The 21570-nt window shown below is 37.8% G+C and overlaps 1 protein-coding gene across 1 annotated transcript; it reads left to right on the top strand.

The window, feature by feature from the left end:
• Positions 1–111: 111 nt before the first annotated feature.
• Positions 112–21050, top strand: LOC113061762 (PR domain zinc finger protein 10-like). The gene is made up of 23 exons (XM_026231186.1): positions 112–780; positions 2392–2522; positions 4108–4269; positions 5322–5381; positions 5523–5627; positions 5768–5948; positions 6031–6272; positions 6355–6555; positions 6989–7061; positions 7474–7591; positions 7683–7800; positions 8153–8437; positions 12325–12669; positions 13824–13979; positions 14072–14248; positions 14372–14482; positions 15412–15612; positions 15698–15844; positions 16091–16261; positions 16811–16939; positions 19497–19671; positions 19773–19873; positions 19962–21050. Exons 2-23 carry the CDS (start codon positions 2451–2453, stop codon positions 20151–20153), a joined length of 3522 nt encoding a protein of 1173 aa, XP_026086971.1. The 5' UTR covers positions 112–780; positions 2392–2450; the 3' UTR covers positions 20154–21050.
• Positions 21051–21570: the final 520 nt, after the last annotated feature.

Raw genomic sequence — 21570 nt, forward strand, 5'->3', positions numbered from 1 at the left:
ATATTTCATAATGGTTTATTTTTTATGCACACATTTTAATACACCTTTAACTGCTCTTATTTACTTGAAAATCAAAAGTAACAGTCATCCAAAAATTTTATTTTTACTTTAAAAATCACCTACTGTTTTATAAGAAACTGATCAATATTAAGCGAGTTTATGGTTAAACAAGAATGAATCAGAAAAAAAATCGACTTAATTCAAATGGAAAACAAGTTTTTGTTTTAAGCATAAACTTATTTTATTTTGTTCGGAAAACAAAAAATGTATTTTTTTTATTGAATACGTGAATACATGTACAAAACTGCTTGTGAGGCGCGCTTGAATGTTATTGGTGCGTCTGGCACATTCTCGTTTTCTCATTGGACGGCCTTGAAAACGTTTAAATTTTTTAATTGGTTGGGAGAAAAGGCGGAAAATTCCCATTGGCACTGAAAGGAAAATGGCATACAAGCATCAAATAACTATTATCTCTAAATTAAATACAATATGCACATAACGGGATTCAAAATAAACGACGAAGACTTAATCCAGCACAGCATATAAACAATTTTAGCCCTATCTTTCCTGAAAATCCCCACTGATTTATACTACAATGTGGAAACCGTCGTCCGGGACCGCGCGTCTGTTGCTAGGTAGATTATGTTAATATATGTAAGGCAGCCATCACTGCAGCTACCATTCAGAGGGAAGACCCACTTCAACCTTTTCCTAAAAATGAAGAAAACCCTTGGGAAATCCAAGCCCGAAGATTAAGCGCGGATTCAGTATCGTTTCTCAGTAAGTTTCACGTAAAATTCGCCGCCTGTTTTCCGTTTAACGCTCGATTAGAGTAAAGATATTTTTTGTCTAGTGTCTTCGCCGTGCTTTGTTGTTGCCTTAGTCCCACCCAAAATGGAGTCGCTTCTTCCTCATTCTGCTGCAGACACTCACGGTCGGGCTCATCTGTGCGCGGGGAGCCAAGCTCCACAGTCATGCATCTTGAAACCTCCATGTAACTAATGTGTTTGATTAAAACGACACCACAGGGCCGTTACAGTTCAAACAGGGCTTCTGCTCTCATTCCACTGTCGTTGCTGACAGAGTTTATGTCTGATAAAGCTGCAGTGGAAATGTGTTTGTGCCGCTGCTGGTTGTGTGGTATAGTCCGACTGGAACTCCCAACCTGCGGGCTTGAGACGGGGGACGGGGGAGCCTGACGAACAGCCCCATTGCTTCGTTCGCTATTACAGCCTTTATAATCTCTTAATTTGTCACAGGGTATGAAGAAGGCTGGGGTGTTTGTCGTTAGCGTGTGGTTTCTCTCTCAGCGCGGGTGTCGGGGTTTTTCTGCCCGGCTGTGTGTCTCCTCCTCCCCCATGCAGTGATTAGACTGACCGCTCCTCCAGTAACTCAACGTCTCGCGCCTGTGATTTGGGTTGAACTTAAACAGCGAATCACAATGAACAGATGAAATGTGTCCCGCCTGAGCTTTGATCTGATCCCTCTCCATCAGCCACTCTATCACAAGACGTATAATGCCATAAATTAATCATGGTGTTCTTTTTAGTACTTACAGTACTTTTGTAAGGGAGTTAATACATTACTGTTTATACAGGATGATCACAGTCATGGAAAACATGGAAAAATTAGGCAATTTTTAAACTGAGGTTTCCAGACCTGACCCTAAGACTATAATTGGAGGCCAAGTCGAATTAATTTGTCACACTCACAATACATGTTATTGCAGATAGAAAATCATGATATTATTGTTTATAATATATTAATGTCTTTAGAAAAATAGAGCCGGGCCATAAAATAGATTACATTATATAACAACAGAAGCAATCAAGCAGTTTAGATGGGTATCGCCCTATGTGAGTATACTGTGTTTATGCATTTAAAATTGAACATACTTATGTATTCAAATTGTTTTTATAAAGTTGCCATTCTTGCATTAAATTTGTCTTGAAATGCCCATTCACCCCATCTGTTTACTAAATGCTTATCATAGAAATAATATTATCGACCCCCACCCCTCCCTTGTAGATTTTTGATGTGTTATATTTTGAGGCGTTCAATTTTTTTTCTTTGGTTTTGTTGTAAGTGCATCACATAATGCTAAACCACAGGGAGGCCACAGACAGATGTTGTTATCTGTACTGCATTAACAGAAAGTCAGTTCATAGAAAAATGAATCACTTACTAGTGTATAATCCCGAGAAGGACTGCAGCCTCGAAGCCTTACTGGGATTTGTTCTTCCATTTAAAGCACTTTTAAACTCGCCCCTTTGAGCTCAATTTCATGTCCACATTTCAACAACTGATGCATAGAACCAAATTCTAAATAGCAACATTTTGGGGATAATCCACAATAAGAATGAAATGACAGTTTGTGTGATGCATGTGCAGGTGGTTGATGAGCGGTGGATTGGTGGAGGAGGTGATCGGTCTCACCTCGTTCTGATGCTATGGAGGCCAAGCAGGAGTCAACACATGTGTGGAGTTCAGCAGCCAACAATGACACTGGAAATACACCTCAGGTACAGCCAAACCTGGCTCTATAGATCTATTAGTTATATGGAACTATTTAGTTACCTTAATTTCACATTGTTCAACAGAGAATCAATAAAGCATGTATTTCTGTTTCAATTATATCGAATGCACTACCACTCTTTCTTATGCAACAAATGTTTTCAAGCTTTTTTATGAAGTATCTTGAATTAAAAAAAACAACAACATTAATTTATATAAAAATTTTATTTTGACTTTTAAATTCTGAACAAACACAGAGCATCATAGACTTGCCTACTTAATTTAAATGGTTACAGAGAACTTCAGCCCATTATGCACTAAACGATGTCATGTCTTAGGGCTGATGATGAATTTCTTCAGTCCAATTAATAAGGCTCAGGAGACGAGTTCCAGGTGTCAGAATATAGACTTTATTGCTCAAAGCAACAAAGCCGAGATGACGGCCGCCGCATCTGCCGCCCGTGCACTCATTTCATACCTCTATCTCCATACCTTATTTGGTAGTTCCGGTTTTTAATTGGCATTGCCTGCCAAGTTTGCAACCCCTTATCACTATATTTCTCTTAATGGTGGAATTCGGCCAAGTCAACAATTAAACAATCTCTCCCTATTGGTTGGCTATGGTCACTATCCCTCCAAGTCTGTTTACCACTGATGTCAACACTTGGAAATCACCCAAAGTTCTCAGGGTTATTTTAGTTCACAGGTGCATTACAGAGGTCAGTTTAGTTCACAGATACAACTTAGTGGAAGATTACCAGGACCTCCCATGTGTCCAATCCTGTTCAACACTACTAGTACTGCCCTATGGTAGGGCCTTTATACATCTGACCCTCTTCATGACATCCAGTATTTGGAAATAACTCAGCATATTGATCAGTATATTGCTTTCTGTCATAGTTATGCACAATATTACAAGTAAGATAATACCATATTAAGTAAATAACATAGAATAACACATTTGTATTGAGTAATACCAAAGAATAACACAATAACGACTAAAAGATGGCAAATCGGGGGGAAAGCTTAAGTCTACTCCAGCTTTAAAACAACTGTGTTACATATATTACTTATTAATTTTTTTTTTTTTTTCTCATTTTTACTTATTGGGTTTTTGTTTACATGCAATGACAAAAAGGTCAATATGTTTGTGTGACAATTATAATCTTCTTTTGTTTTCAGACCAAATGTCACATTTGGAAAAGTGCATAATTAATAAGCATAATTCACCCTTTTTTTTTTTTTTTTTGTGAGTCATTATGCAAGTGTGTCTTTCGCAGAGAATGTCAAAAATTTTTTGACTCCAATGTAAACTGTGAAATGTGCAAGATCTTTATAATGATAATAAAAAAGTAAAAACACAAAAACAATTGCGTTACAATTAGGCATGTTCTCCTGCAAAGGTCTCATTGTGATTGTGCAATCCATATATACATTAATACAGTAAAAATCATGCAGTAATTGTCATGAAAATGTCATGATGCAAACATGGTCCTAAGAAAGAGGCTTTATTATATATTTAATTTAGTTGTGAAATCCCATGCTGTCATGAGGCTCACCTGATCTCAGTATTAAAGTGTTATGGGTGTGCAGGTGCATTTTGAGAGCGGTGCGGTGGCTCAGATCGTGTACAGCGGAGAGCAGTCAGACCACGCTCAGCAGCAGGTTGTATACGCTGCAGATGGAAGCTCCTACACCTCGGTCGAGTCGGCCGAACACACAGTGGTGTACATACACCCGGCAGATGGATCGCAGGTGAGTCTTCACTGTGGAGATGTATGGATTCCAGCAAACAGGGTTAGAGTTCAAAATTATGGTTGAAATGTATAATGTAAATGATAGACAAAGCATCTTATAGTTCTGCATGATGTGTTATAAGCTGTACATCGATTGTTATTACTGCAAAATAAATCCTTTCAAGTGTGGTACAAGATCGATCACTTTGTGGGTAAAGATATGCCGGAATCAAATTTTCATAGTGCGATTAATTGCTCATGCCTTTATCACGGTATTATCACGATATTGAAATTTGGTCATAATACAGTATTACAGGTTTAATAACTTTTTCTTTTAACAAAAATAACTGAATATTTGAATACAATAAAGCAATACAGAAAAATATCTAAAGTTAAAAGTTTTACACAGATTAAAGTGCAAAAGTACTAGAAAGACCATTCAGTATCACTTTACAATAATACCTCATTAGTTAACCATTAACATTCGATGAGCAATAGCCACATTTGCTACAGAAGTTATTAATCTTTACTAGTCTTAGTCTTAGTCTTAGTTCATGTTAGCTCATTAAATAACACAGCTGCAACTTTCGCTGCAATAACAATGTGTTATTAAATATTGGAATACCTAAGATTAATGAATGTTCAGAAGAATTTTTCATTGGCAGTTTATGTTAATTAATAAATTAACTTATGTTTCCTAATGAAGCCCTAATGTAAAGTGTGAATTAACAATAAAGTATCAAACATTTAACAATATGTAGGTCATGCTTTAGTCCAGATTAAAATAAATTCGAAATTTAAATAGCATATTAAGTCTAAATATTTAAGTATTTGTCGTTGTGATGAACACCATAGAATGCACAAATCTGAATGGCTATTTAAAATTTATTTAGATATGTTTTAGAAAGTAGCGCAGCTGCTTTATTTATGGGGGTTCCAGGGTAACGGCTGCATTTTCTGCAGTTTAGCGCCATCTTCTGTCAGAGAGTGAAAGTGCTTTCATTCAATGTGTCGCTCATGTGTACAGCGGTGCATGCAGCAGGTTAACTGCACTTTTTTGTTCCTGTTCAGGCGGTGTTTACAGATCAGCCCCAAGTGGCCTACATTCAGCAGGATGGAACCACACAACAGGTAGTGTGGCGTTCCGTAGCATTATCATATGTGTTATTTTCTTTCTTTTTTAAACCTTATAAACTATGGCATGGGGGTGCAAATGTTAACTTTTAGGGAATGGCTATTGATGGTGACCACTCACATTATCTGTTATCTCAGGTGACTGTGCTGCTACCAAGCGGGCAGAACTTGAACACTGCAAATCTACACGTATTGAGTAACGTAGCCGATGGCCCACAGGCGATCCTGGAACCTGTGACACAGGTGAAACACACATCCTGCAGGATTTTGTGTCTTTGTATTGACTTGTGGTGAACTCAAACCTCTTACAGAATATGAAATATAACATAATTTGCATTAGTGAAGCAAGATTAACCTCCTCTTGACTGGTTATTTCCTAACAGAGCCAACTTGCTGTGACTAATGCAGCTGTCCCCAACATGCCGGAGGCCTCGTCGAGTCCCCTGGGGGCCACCGATTCCACTGTGGATTCAGAGGATGAGGAAGAAGACAACGATAGCGACGATTCTGAAATGGACGACTGGGAACCCAGGACGCCCCAGCCGTTCACCCCTCAGAGCCTCTGTGAGGAGACATTTAACACTGAACTCTTGAGACTGTGTGGTCACTTTTGAGTGTGTTCATGTGTTGTTATTTCTATGTGTAGGGTGTGAAGACTGTAATAATGCTAATCCCGGAGCTTGTATGAAACACGGTCCTCTGCACCCCATCCTCAGCCGCTCTGTGATGTCCAAGGCTCGGGCCAGTCTTCCTCTCGTCCTGTATATCGACCGCTTCCTGGGCGGAGTCTTTACTAAGAGGCGGATCCCCAAACGCACACAGTTCGGTCCTATAGAGGGGCCGCTGGTGCCACAGAGCCAACTGCAGGACACGCACATCCACCTCAAAGTACGACAAACCAGTAATCTTTTATTCTAAATAATAAAAAGTGTTTGAAAGTCTCATACAGTGCTGCATTGCTTCTGTGTAGTTATACATGCTAGACCCTGAGAAAGAAGACGAGAGGGCCGAGGACCTCTGGTTTGACCTGACCGATGAGGAGCGATGTAACTGGATGATGTTTGTGCGGCCCGCCCAGAATCACCTGGAGCAGAACCTGGTGGCTTATCAATACGGATCGGACATCTTTTACGTCACCATTAAGAACATTCAGCCCAAACAGGAGCTTAAGGTGGGCTGAAAGGAAAACTTGTTATCTATATCAAACAAATGACAGGGGAAAAAATGCTAAAAAAATTGTATTATTAGTTTTATTATTAGTATTTATTTGTTTATTTTTGTGCAATGGATTGCTACCGGTGTTAATTAACATTTAAGATGCTATTGTAGTTTTTCTCAATATTGTGAATTAGATTTAATTGTAATTTTTGTTTTTGTCATTTTTATTATTTTTAAGTCTATATAGTTTTTGTTCGGTCTATTCATTTATTTATTATTATTTTTTTTTAGTCCTTCAACTTAAAACTGAACAAAAATGAGAAATGTTGCCTTTGGATCTAACTGAAATAAAATATGTTTTAATAAGTTTTTTTTATTATTATTATTGTTGTTTTATATATATAATATATTCAAGTAGTGAAATTCACATTAGGCTTCCATTCCAGGTGTGGTACGCTGCGTCATATGCTGAGTTTGTCAACCAAAAGGTTCATGATGTCACAGATGAAGAGAGAAAAGGTAAATTAGTGTTTCTTTTAAAATTACTAACTGAATGAAGTGTTATAATAGATGAGAGACACTGATGATTCTTTCACATAGCCACCCACATGACAGACTATACATTTGTTAACAACCATTTACAATTCTGGTAAATCACATCCAAGTGTGCCTAAATGGATGTGCAAAACAAAGAGAGCGAGAGGAAGTCTTACTCACCATGTAGAATTGATGCGCTACATGCAAATTATATTTTGTTATTATTCCTGGCAAAATAGTGGAGTTCCTTTGGAATTATTCAGCCTTTAAGAACAAGCAGAAGACATTTTGTTTTCTTTTCGGGAAAGAGATGCATTGATTTCCCCTTATCCGAACAATGATATTATACTGGTAACAGTTTAAAAATCTGTTTCTGTTGTGGTTCCTGGGTCAGTTTTACGTGAGCAGGAGAAGAACTGGCCGTGTTATGAGTGTAACAGACGGTTCATGAGCTCAGAGCAGCTTCAGCAGCACTTAAACATGCACGACGACAAGCTGAACCTCATCCAAAGGTTTGAATGCACATCAGTGACTCCGATGTTCATGATTATATTCCAGGAAGTGAGTTCATTATAGTGTCTGACAAGGATTGTTTTCTTCCAGGCCAAAGGGCCGTGGCCGAGGACGGGGCAGGAAGCGATTCGGCGGCGCAAGGCGACCAGGACGACGTATGAAATTCATCTGCCCACAGACTCCTGTTGAGAGTGCTGACAAGACACAGGTACTGTTCTTTCATCATTTACTCAGAATCACATCATTTCAAACCCATAATAATTCCATCAATCTTTAAAACGCAAATTTCAGGGATTTCTGTCCCTCCACTGAAAGTCCATTCAACCAAAACTTTGATGCTTCAAAAAGTTCATAAAGACATGATAAAAGTGATCCATAATAATGGAACAGTGCAAAAAGTTTTCTTTGGCTTTTATTCACATTTAAACATTGATTAACACACACACACGTATGGTAACTGCAGCTCAAATTTGTTTGCTTCATGCAGATTGGATTTACCATCTCTTTCTGAACGTTTGAAGTGATTTTGTGCTAATTCTGTGTCTCTGCACCTGCTGTAGGAGCTCTTAGGATCTGTAGACAAACTACCGTTTGAGGAGAGGACAGACGGAGCTCTCAACGGGCTGAAGGTGGTGGAGATGGCAGCCGAATCGATGGAGACCGAGACAGAAGAAGGGCTTGATACCCCAGCAACCCAAACTGAGGATCTGCAAGAGGAGGGTGATTCTGTCACCCCACCTCCAGCCACAGAAGTCCCGGGGTCTGCCAAAGAGGACCTGTCTCAGACAAGTCCTGAAGACCCTCACCTCACACCGCAGGACATGAGGAGGGCGAGGAGGATTAGGGTAAGATGTGCCTCAGATCTCTGCAGTGTTGAGTGTTAAGTAGGCTAGAGTTGTTTAACGGTGGCGTGTATGTGGGTGTGTCTTTCTCTTTTGTCGCGTGCTGCACGTTAAGGTGGACTTGCAGGTAGGTCTACTGTGGGCCAGAGTAAAACCTTCTCTTTCAGTCAATGCAGTGTTGTGATGTCACGCTACACTGACAGTCTACATCTCCATTACATCTGTCTTCATCTGCCAGCAGAGTTCAAGGACAGCTGCTCCAAAAATGGAGTAGCCATGTCACCTTGTCTGACCAAAAGTAGATGTTTAGCATGTCATGGGTGATCTGTTCTTTTAAGATTAAGCTTAAAGGATAGTTCACCCAAAAATCTAAATTATGTCATTAATATTTCACCCTCTTGTCATTCCAAACCCTTAAGACTTCTGTTTATCTTCGGAACACAGTTGAAGATATTTTAGATTTAGTCCGAGAGCTCTCAGTCCCTCCATTGAAACTGTGTGTATGGTAGGGCTGTCAACGAATATTCTAAATTCGAATATATATTCGAATAGTAAAAAAAAAAAAAAAAAAAGAATTTCGAAGGTGAAAATTAATATTCAAATAAAATAAAAAAATGTGGAAAAAAACGCCAGCAGTAGTAGAGGCGTAGTTGGCTGCTTTGCGAGTGGGCGCTAGCGCGCCTGAGGGTTCAGGGACAGGTCGCACTGTCTGGCGCAGCAGCACTGCTGAAAGTCTTCATGGAAGATGCCAGCAAGTGCAGAGCCCAACTCGACCGCAGCAGAGATAGTGAGGTAAAATTGTTGACCCGTGAGATAAAGTTGTATGCAAGTTATTTAAGATACAGTTAGCATACCATTCGACCACTAGCAACATGAGGTCACATCTCAAAAATGTGCACCCAAATGAGCATGGCATAATGTGTGGAACTCCAGCTAAACAGTCACGTCTTGACACTTAACGTTACTTTGCATCGCCTTCCGCAAGCTCTTTGTCTGCAACACGACATGAGGCCATAACGGATAAATTAATTTCGTTTTCTTTGTAAGGACATGAGACCTATCAGTATCGCGGATGGGGCAGGCTTCGGGGAGTTCTGTCATGCAAAGGAACCGAGGTTTGATTATTTATCGTTTCATGTCAAGGAAAAGCTACATGTTTACCACAGCACAGCTCGCTCGGAGCATTCAATGTCAGTTCTAAATGCTGTAAAACTTCAATTAATATTAATAACATTTGTTTCAATCACTGAATGAAGCCTTGGGACAACAGTCGCGACCTTAAATTGCTTGCACAAAACTCTTGATCAGCACTCAAAATTGGTTTGTTCATTTAAACCGTAATGCGCAGAAAACGTGAGGGTGAGAGAGCGTGAGGTCTGCAGTCTTGCCCATTAGTTGATTTCCTTGTTTTTGTGTAGGTAATATGTTGTCAGATATGTTTAAACTTAAATAGACTACCTATACAAGTAGTTATGTCTCTTTGTATTATTTTGTCCTGTTATTGACTTAATGCGTGTCATTGACAACATGTGCGACCAGATGTTGTTTTTAGAGGGAATATTCAAACGTCATTTTTGAGCAATTTTCACAGCCCTAGTGTATGGTATACTGTCGATGTCCAGAAAGGTAAGAAAACATAATCAAAGTAGTCCATGTGACATCAGAGGGTCAGTTAGAATATGTTGAAGCATCGAAAATACATTTTGGTCCAAAAATAGTAAAAACTATGACTGTATTCAGTATTGTCTTCTCTTCCGTGTCTGTTGTGAGAGAGAGTTCAAAACAAAGCAGTTTTGATATCCGGTTTGCGAACGTATCATTCGATGTAACCGGATCTTTTTGAACCAGTTCAACAAATCGAACTGAATCATTTTAAATGGACTACTTTGATGTTTTTCTTACCTTTCTGGACATGGACAGTAGACCGTACACACAGCTTCAATGGAGGGACTGAGAGCTCTCGGACTAAATCTAAAATATCTTAAACTGTGTTCTGAAGATAAACGGAGGTCTTACGGGTTTGGAACAACATGAGGATGCCATTTCATACAGACGATTGATGACTAATATGAGGCAGGGCAACAACTTACTGCATGATGGAGCCTAGAAAATGTCCCTAAAATTCAAGATATGGGGCAAAACGCCCCTGTTTGAAATTTTGTCTCATATTTACATTACATAGTTATGAAATATTACACGAGTTCATATGTGATAAGTTACTCGTCTTATACAACAGTTCATTAAGAAGTTAATATTGTGTTATTTTAGACACAGTGTTGTCTGTTTTGCTCAATTTTGACAACCAGAAGATAAAAACAAAGCAGCAAAAACTGTTCATCTCCGAGCAACCCACAGTGGCATTTCATTTCTTAATCCACGTTTTGAACGAAATTGGTGAACCATTTTATTTGCCGCGTTGAGCCATTGGCCATAGTGTTGGATTTGAAGTGGTGCTGCACAGACCGATCAGTGTATGACATCAAAGAACCGCGAGAGCTTAGAGAGCAGACTCCTTGTGCTTTTGAACCCTTTACTTCACTCCTGAATGAATCGGCCAATTGAATGAATCAAATGAATAAATGACTCGATGACCAATCATTAAGACATTTACCACCACCAACTGGGAGTTTTAGTTTATTATTTAGAGTATAATTTTATTAAAGAAATAATTTCATATTTTCATAGTAATAATAATAAAAATAAGAAAATAAATTATTAAAGTTATAGTTCACCCAATCAAAAATGACAATTCTATCATCATTTATAAAAGAGTAGGCTATATGTAATACATTTTATCAAACAAAATATTTCTTGCTAAACCTACTTTTTGTAATCTCTGTTTGATGCTTTGTATAACAATGACTTTAAATGATCTTTTCAGAGTAATTTCTCCAAATTTGATGTGTGATTAATTAGATAAATTACTCACCACATCATGTAATTAATTAATTAGATTAAAAATTTCAATTGCTTACCAGCCCTAGCATTTTGATGAACCAATATCAATTATTAAATCCTAAGAATTAATCTGCTTTCTGTTGATGAATGAACAAACGTTGCTTAATATTATTAGTAGTGTGCCTTCTAAGCAATAATCAAAAAACAATTGTGCTTTGTTACTTTTAATATCTAACAAATTCTCAGCTTTTAAATCTTGTCAGTTTTATCATGAAATTAAAGTGCACATGAACCAGTCATCTCTTCCTTTTAAATGTAAAAGTTTATTTTTTAACAAAAAAAGTAGTGTAGAAGGAAGATTATATCTTTAAATAGAAAAACAGGCTTTTGTGCGATTTAAATGTTTGGTAAGTGTTTGTGTGTTGATTATATCGGAAACTAAATAGAAATTGCATTTAATAGTTTGGACTAGTTACCTTTGAAATCATAGTAATGTACAAACTGACAAGTACCTGCACTATACCTGATATGTATCCAAATAAATCAATATCAAAATCAGAATCCAATCAAATTAAGATCTTGTGAATTGAAATAAATCTGAATTGTGCTCCAAAAATAGCAAAATAGCATAAATTACTGCTGATACTATCGTTTGGCTGAAATAAAAACTATATGGTTAGCTATAAAATAAAATCATGGACATTATCACAGTCATGAATATTAATACTAGCATTGCAAATCATTCTGTTAAACATCTCCTTTTGTGTTCAATGGAGGACAGTCTTTTGTGTTTGGAACTATACTAGAGCTTAAAGCTACAACTGAAAGATTGAATGCTGTTTGTGTTCAGCATGCAAACACGACGACTTGTTTCAGCCACCATCTCTGTCCTGTGCAAATGCATTGTGTCATTGCTCACAAATCATATGATTCATCATCTTCTCATTTCAAAAGTGTCCATTCCTCCATGCTTTCTCTCTTCCCTTACCCAGAATGCCGCTCTCCAGCATCTTTTCATCCGTAAGTCCGTTCGACCCTTTAAATGTTCTCATTGTGGGAAAGCCTTTCGAGATAAAGACAAGCTGGAGCAGCACATGCGATACCACGGGCGGGACAGCTGCCGTCACATGTGTCATCAGTGCGGTAAGGGCTTCCTGACGAACGCTGTGCTTGAGGATCACCTGCAACTGCACTGTGACCAGCGCACCTACTCCTGCCTCTTCTGCACCGAGTCCTACGACAGACTGGACCTGCTCAGAGTACATGTGGGGGTTCACCAGGTCAACGGCTGCTTTTCCTGTCCTTCCTGCAAGAAAACCTTCACAGACTTCATACAGGTGTCCTGTGCTAACAAACAGAATGACACATAGTCATAAAACTGTTTCTGAACCACCTCATTATGACTTCTTTTGTTTTTTTGGCTTTTAAACCCTTCCTTTCCATTCCAAAAATCTCTAATTACTAAAGGAATATTACACCCAAAACTGAAAAATTCAGAAAACTGACTCACTCTCAGGCCGTCTAAGATGTAAATGAGTTTGTTTCTTCATTGGAAAAGATTTGGAGAAATTTAGCATTCCGTCACTCATCAATGGATCCTCTGCAGTGAATGGGTGCCGTCAGAATGAAAGCCCAAAGAGCAGATTAAAACATCACGATAATCCAGAAGTAATACACACCTCTCCAGTCCATCAATGAATGTCTTGTAAAGTGAAAATCTGCATGTTTGTAAGAAAGAAATCCATCAGGACACTTTAGCCATCACTTTTGGCCATAATACGAGTCCATAATCCATAATGTATAAAGCCCGTTTCCACCACTCAATAAAAAATAAAACTAATAATAAAGGTAATTGTGACTTTTTATCTCACAATTCTGATTTTATGACTCGCATTATGACTTTGTAATTGCAATTATATAGTAAAAATTGAGAGATATGAACTAAATCAAGAAGTCAGAATTGTGATCTAAAAAGTTGCAATTACCTTGTTTTATTTTTTTATTCAGTGACAGAAATGGGCTTCCACAATAATGAAAAATCCATTACCTGTTGTCCTCTCACATCAAAATCCACCAACATATATATTTAGAGCCGTTTTAGACCATTTAGCTTGTAAACCGATTGATCAGTGCGTATTTCTCTCCTGATTCAGATGAAATGTCAAACATCTTAATGATAAATTTATAACAAATGCGCTGCTTTTCACTTCATAAGATCTTCATAAGATTTTAATTGATGGCCTGAAGTCATGTGGATTATTGTGATGGTTTTAGCAGCTGTTTGGACTCTCATCCTGACGGCACCCATTCACTGCAGAGGATCCATTGATGAGCAAGTGATGGAATGCTAAATACAGTCTTTGATAACAAGTGAATTTTCAAGAGAAAAAAAGGAAATCAGAAGTGACATGATCTTTTAATATCTGATTACATTGCAATATTCTGTGTTTAATGATATGTGATGAATCAGTCATGTATCGGTGTTGTGCAGGTAAAGAAACACGTGAGGAGTTTCCACTCCGAGAAGATCTTCCAGTGTACAGAGTGTGATAAAGCCTTCTGCAGGCCTGATAAACTACGACTCCACATGCTTCGCCACTCTGACCGCAAGGACTTCCTGTGCTCCGCCTGTGGGAAACAGTTTAAGGTGATCCATGTGTGCCAAGATGAATAATAAGCATGCATAAAGATGAACTTCTCATTCATTTTGTTGTGTGTTGTTTTTCCTTTGTTGGCTAGAGGAAGGATAAATTACGGGAACACATGCAGAGGATGCACAACCCTGAGCGCGAGGCCAAAAAGGACCACATCCACCGCACCAAAGCTCTGAAACAGAAGGAGCCCACCACTGACTTTGAGAGCTTCATGTTTAAATGCCGACTCTGTATGATGGGCTTCAGGAGACGAGGCATGCTGGTATTGAAGTTTCTTTGTCTTCTATTTATTAATTACGTTTTTTGCTGTTTATTTGCCTTTCCAAATTGAAATCCTAGGCCACTTGTGACCTCTTTGCTTGTTCTCCTACTGCTCTGTCTGCAGGTGAATCACCTGTCTAAGAGACATCCTGAGATGCGTTTGGAGGAGGTTCCTGAGCTGACGCTGCCCATCATTAAACCCAACAGAGATTATTTCTGCCAGTACTGTGATAAGGTCTGGACTCCTTCAGCACATGAATGTTCTACTGGGGTTGTTCATGAGAGCTGTGAGCTCTGGTCTTCACATTGGCTGCAGTTACAGCTGACTCATAGAAAGACAATAGCAGTGTGTCCTAGAGCCAAGAGACCCTCTGAAGACAGAGTTGCCATTTGGCTCTTTCTGCATAGTACGTTCATATCGACAGGGTTCCCGTGGAAATGGAAAACAGGGAAATATCAGTCAATTATTGTTTTATTTTTATTTATATACAATTAAAAATACAAATCCTTCAGACCTCATACTAACATGCTATATTCTATATATTTTATAATATTCTAATATGATGTATTATCAAGGTTGGAAAAATCTAAATATTTCTGATATACCTGTATATACTTAATATATATATATATAATACTTTTTTAGAATTCTTTTATGAGTAAAATGTTAAAGAACAGCATTTATTTAAAACGGAAATTTTTGTTACAAAATACACTACCGTTCAAAAGTTTGGAAAAAGAATAAAATTCTTTTATTTTTTTTGTCTTTTTTTTTTATTACTACTTTTAATTCAGCAAGTATGTGTTAAGTTGAAAGAAAAAAATGTACTGTAAATACTTATATTGTTTGAAAATATTTATATTTTAAATCAATTTTGTAAAAAAAGTATCACAGCTTAAAAAATAAAATTATGCTCCTCATAAGACTTAAAGATAAAAAAATATTATATATATATTATTCCCCCCTAAGTCTTATGATGAGCATAATTTTATTATGTTTTATCTAATATTATTAAAGAAAATTTTACTGATTCCAAACTTTGGAATGGTACAAACACACACAAGTATATCTATATCATGCAATTACACCCTGAAAGTTATTGTATTTATTAAGTATTGTATTATGTTATTATTTGATCTTCACCCTTTCCTTTACCTGTTCAGGTGTATAAAAGTGCCAGTAAGAGGAAGGCCCACATTTTGAAGAACCACCCCGGGGCAGAATTGCCCCCCAGCATCCGGAAGCTGCGTCCAGCCGGGCCGGGAGAGCCTGACCCCATGCTGAGCACACACACACAGCTGACCGGCACCATCGCTTCTGCACCCGTGTGCTGCCCGCACTGTGCCAAACAGTACAGCAGCAAGGTACTGTACAGCCAGTGATCACATGGTACAGATGTTCATGTGAATCGATTGATGTGTCCTAACACACGTCTGTCTTTATTTTCAGACAAAGATGGTCCAGCACATCCGTAAGAAGCATCCAGAGTATCAGTACAACAGCAGCAGCAGCATCCCGGCACCGCTGGCCGCTACCGTCATCAGCAGCGCTCCTGCCGTCATCACAACAGACGGCGCTACTGCAGAGACCGTGGTGGTGAGCCAAACGTGCACGCTCACACACACTCTCCCAAACACTTCAATCTAAATCTGCCCTATTTACTTTATACACTAATGTTTTGGGTCTCCGTGGGCTCATTGGACAATGTTATTGTCAGTGTTAACATCCAGTTGAATGCTTTAAATGACTGAAGAGGCAGTTGCAGTAAAGTGTTACTGGTTAAACGATTAATAAAGTGTCATGTAACAACCCAGTGTTCATCAGTTCCTGTCATCCTCCTAGACGACCGATCTGTTGACCCAGGCCATGACGGAGCTGTCCCAGACCCTGACCACAGACTACCGCACAGCACAAGGGGATTTCCAGAGGATCCAGTACATCCCAGTGTCTCAGGCAGGAGGAGGCCTGTCCCAGCCACAGCACATTCAGCTGCAGGTGGTGCAGGTGGCCCAGGTACGCACACGCTCCCTTTTGAATCTTTATTACTTTTCACTTTTTTTTTTTTTTTTTGCTTTATCTTTTTCATTTTGTCTATTCTATTTGCTTTATTCTTTTAGCTTTGTTCTTTTTTTGTTTTGTTTTTAATAATTCCACTTTCTAAATGTTTTTGTATTAAGTTGCTTATGCTCATCAAGGCTACTTTCATTTCAAAAATACAGTAAAAAAAAAAAAAGAAATGTTGTGAAATATTGCAATTTAAAATAGCTGTTATAAAAATATTTTAAAATGTTTATTTCTGCGATGACAAAGCAGAATTTCACATGAGATTTCAGAAATCTGTCTAATATGCTGATTTGCTGCTCAAGCGACGTTTCTTATCACTTTTGATAATAATAATAATAAATACTTTTATTCTTTGAGGATGCATTAAATTGAAAAATAAACTTATAATCTTAAAAAAAGAAATTCTGTTGCTATTAAATGCTATAAATATAGTGCTTCTCCATCTTGTGGTGAGTTTTAGCCTGATTTGGTAAGTGAGTGTTCTGTGTGTCTCTGCAGGCATCCTCTCCTCACTCTACAGTGGATGTGAGTCAGTTACACGACCCTCACAGTTACAGTCAGCACTCTGTTCAGGTCCAGCACATCCAGGTGGCTGAGCCTACAGGGACAGTGCAGGCCAATGCACAGGTGAGGCATGCTGTATACACTCATTTGATATAATATCACAATATGGATTAGTCTAATTTTCTGTGTAGGCTGCAATTTAACTGTAGGATAATTTTGCCTATTTCGAAACAGCTTTGTATTAATTCAATGTCAGTATAAGTAAATGAACAATTACCATTCTTTGTCAGAGTTACATGCCATGAATATCCCTTGTATTTATCAGCAAATGTCCACCAGATGGTGCAAAATATGTACATTTTTCATCTGGAAGAATAAGTTTAATAACTCCAGGGCTTTTGTTAAAACTACAGATCGAACATCTGCATTTTTGTATTCCCACCCTCTGGCAGTCGGATCCAAAGAGGGTCGTGCTGTTGACCAAAGAGAACAAAAAAATAACAAAAATAAAGTTCGAACATCGCACAGTGCTCATTCAATAAATACACCGCTAAACAGATGAGTTTTGAGTCTAGATTTAAATGTGACTAATGTTTTAGCACATCTGATCTCTTCTGGAAGCTGATTCCATAGTTAAAAGGAGGACTCCCTTTGTTTTGTGTGAACCCTTGGTATTTCTAACTGACTTGATCCTAGTGATCTGAGTGCTCTGTTAGGTTTATATTCAGTGAGCATATCTGCAATATATTTCAGTCCTAGGTCATTGAGTGATTTATAAATGAGTAAAAGTTCTGGATGAGCTGCAGCTGTCTAATGGTCTTTTTGGGAAGGCCGGTGAGGAGCCCATTACAATAGTCCACCCTGCTGGTGATAAAGGCATGAACAAGTTCTCCAAGTCTTGACTGGAAACAAAACATCTAATTCTTGCAATGTTTTTTAAATGATAGTATGCTGATTTAGTTACTGCTTTGACATGAGTACTGAAACTAAGGTCTGTGTCCAGAATCACACCAAGATTCCTGACTTGATTTTTAGTTGTTTGGCCCCTAGAGTCAAGGTATGGATTCATCTTGAAAACTTCATATTTGTTTCCAAATGCAATAACTTCAGTTTTTTACTTGTTTAACTGAAGAAAGTTCTGGCACATCCAACTATTAATTTCATCAATACACTGGCAGAGGGAGTCAATGTGGCTGTAGTCATTTGGAAATAAGGCTAGGTAAATCTGGGTATCATCAGAATAGCCATGATTTTATTTATAGCCATTATTTGACGTATTGGGAGCATATACAGGCTAAACAAGAGCGGTGCAAGAATTGAGCCTTGTGGGACTCCGTATGTCACAGACATTAGGCTTATGCTCTCCTAGACTCACATAATAGCCTCTCCCTTCTAAATATGACCTGAACCATTTGAGTACCATCCTTTAGATAAATGTTTACACTGAGAGTTTTTGAAATTTTATGAATTTTCTCTGGCAAGACGTTAAAATAAAAGCTTAATGGATTAAAATTTGAAAATGAATAAATTAAGACATTATTATTACTATGGTAATTTTACAGTTGCACTGTAAAATAAAAGTATATATTTTTTAAATACTTGATTTATTCTACATTACAATAGTAAACAAAACATTTCTTATTTTATATTTCTATTTATTAATAAACAAAATTAAAATCAAATAATTGAAGTAGAAATAGTTGAACAATGTTTACTTTATGGATACTGAAAGAGGTTTAAGTTGTTGTTTCTTAAAGATTTTCTAATATTATTATTTGTTTATATAAAGCTTTATTATTATTATTATTATTATTGTTCAGCCCCAAACTTTGGAATACATTTTGCAGAAAAACTGCAACATTTAAACTTATTCACACCAAGACCAACTTTTTGGTCTATAATGTTATATTAAGATGTTCTATAATGATTCAGATTCTATATTTAATAATTCAATAAATATAAAATATTAGATTTTTCTTTATATACTTTTGTGTAGTTAAGTGGCATCAGTAGTGATGGCTGCTTTTGAAACACTGCTTCATTAAGCTTAGCGAAACAATTGTTTCAGAACACGTATCGAAAGGCCAAAGTCAGTTGATTTCAGTAAACAAGACTTTATGTCATAACTGTTTTTAAACATTTCGAAATTTCAATAGTTCACTTCAAGGGGGCATTCTCTGTGAACCCATGAATCTTCCGAGATCATATAAAAGTGAAAAAAAAAGTGAGTGACTTCTATATAATCATAGATGCTGAGGCAGTGGTTCTCTCAGTGAACTAGTATCAGTTTGATCAATTTGTAAACATTTTAATGGAATATTTGTGTAAATAAAAGGATTAGTAGTAGTTAATAGTCTCTTACTGGCCTGTTTAGACAAGCTCAACATAAAATAAACAAAACAAGCCAATGCAAATGAATAATAATTATTTTAAAGACGCATAGGCCTTCATTTTTAATGGTATTTTATTATTTTGATTGCATTTAACATATTATTCTTTCAAGAAAATTTTTGCATGTTTTGGTGTGAGTTTTTGTTGCATTTACACAGTTTTGACCAGCAGGCATCAGTGAAACATTTTGTGAAGCAATTGATTCGAAGCTTCGAAACGGTTTGTTGCACCCATCACTAACCATCACTACTACCCTTTTAACACTTTTTAAAAAAAATCATCCAATCAGGTTTCAGCTCAGCCTCTAAGTCCCTCCTCTCAGCAAGCAGCCCAGGAGCTTAGCACCGCCCAGCTGACCCCTGTGACCCTCGCTCAGGCCCCGCCTCTTCAGACCTCCACCAGTCAGACACAAGGTGCTGCACAGCATGCGTTCCTTCCCAGCAACTGGAACTACAGGAGTTACCGTAAGTATCTTCAGCAAAAGCTTCTTTAATAGTTATCTATTGTTATATTATACAGTAAACCTAATGGCAGCATTGTGTTTTCCTCCTTTTGCTCCTGTAAGCATCTGAGATCCAGATGATGGCTCTTCCTCATACTCAGTATGTGATAGCAGAGGCCAGCACCCCTGTCACAGCGGCTGTCAGCAGCAGTCAGCTCCAAACGGTGAGTCTGTTCACTCGAGGAGCTACCTGTCTTCCACATAATTTCCTGTGCTTTTGCTTCATATTGTTTGGTTTCTGGTGCATTGCAGACACACTATGTGATCTCAGAAGGACAGACGGAGCTGGAGGGTAAGCAGGTGCATGTCCCGTCCAGCGCAGCGCAGGTTCACCCCGACCCACTGGAGCAGCCGGCCGTCAGTCAGCAGACCACCACGCAGTACATCATCACCACCACCACCAACGGGACGGGTGCCAGTGAGGTTCACATCAGCAAACCCTGACCCTCATTCTCACATGAAGAACCTGAGTCGTCATCTTGAAATGAACAAACAGATTTTGGATTTATTTTCTTGAAATGTTAAAAACAATGAACGGAAATAGTGATTTTTATGAATTAATAAAAACTCTGGAGTGGTTAACTGTGTTTCTCTGGACGCCCAAAAAGACCCAGGCATATACAGTATGTTTTCAGGACAAATCTTGACTTCAGACCCGTGCCATCCTGCCTTTTATTATCCTCATTCTGGACTATTTAGTTTTTTCCCCTCTCTTTATTTGTTGTAAATGTCCTCTTAAGTATTGAGAGATTCTACATTTTCTTACCTGAGTGAATCTGATGATAGGATTTTTTTCTTTTGTTCATATTTCCCCACAATTAAAAGGGTCAAGAGGTCAAATGTTTCTTTTGGAGAATCTATCATCAGTCTCAAAATTTTCTCGTTCTTTTGATGGTTGAAGCAAAACTTCCAAGGTCAAATCATTCATGCACAGATCAGCTCTCTTGCAAAATAAAAGCAATCCCTAGATTAATGCTTTACTTAATACAGTTGACTATATAATATGGTCTGTGGAAGGAGTCACCAGCCAGAGCAAGGTTCAGAGCAAAGTTGAGCACTTCATACTCCACAGAAATCCTTCTCAAAATGTCACAATTTATCTGAGTCATATAATCTGTTTATTATCTGTTGACTGGAGAACAATAAGAACTTGTGTGTATTTTATGTAACTTATGTTTATGGACATACTAGTATTTATTTGGGTTTTGCACATCCATCAGTGGAGCATTGCTGCGACTTTATAACCTGAGAAAGAGAAACGTATCCAGCATACACTATTTATGCGGAGACAAACTTGTAAAATGTAAAAATAAATAAATAAATTCAGTATCTGTACAGTAATGCGCCTCAGTGTCTGGGTTGCTGTCTCCTGTTGTTCCTAGTGATGGGAAATAAACGCCCTTTTGTAAACTTGATGTCTTTCTTGTCTGTGAGTCTTCAAATCCCTTATCTTGGCTTAATTTTGTAGACCGCCCTTTTTTTTTTCTTTAAGAAATGTTTAGGTATAAATAAACCCACTGAATGAATTCAGGGCCCCTCAGTCGGGCCCCTCTCAGACTCTGGGCCCTATGCACCCCTATGCATGTCCCTCTTTCCACTGGTTGCTACACCTCTGACAACACATGACATGCACAGAAAGACACTGTCAAGGGTCATCATGTTATTTCACCCACAGGAATTACGTCAGAAAACCATACGGTCTATTCACAAAGAAAAATGCAACTTGAAAATCTTTTTTTCCCCTTTTTTGAGTACTTTAATAAAACTTAGAATTTACAAATAATTTATAGTAAGTAAATTACATTAAACGTTTTCTATTGTTACACAAGATGAGTTTAAATTACTAATTATTAATAATAAT

The sequence above is a fragment of the Carassius auratus genome, chromosome 43 (assembly GCF_003368295.1).
Source record: "Carassius auratus strain Wakin chromosome 43, ASM336829v1, whole genome shotgun sequence".
Classification (NCBI taxonomy): Eukaryota; Metazoa; Chordata; class Actinopteri; order Cypriniformes; family Cyprinidae; genus Carassius; species Carassius auratus.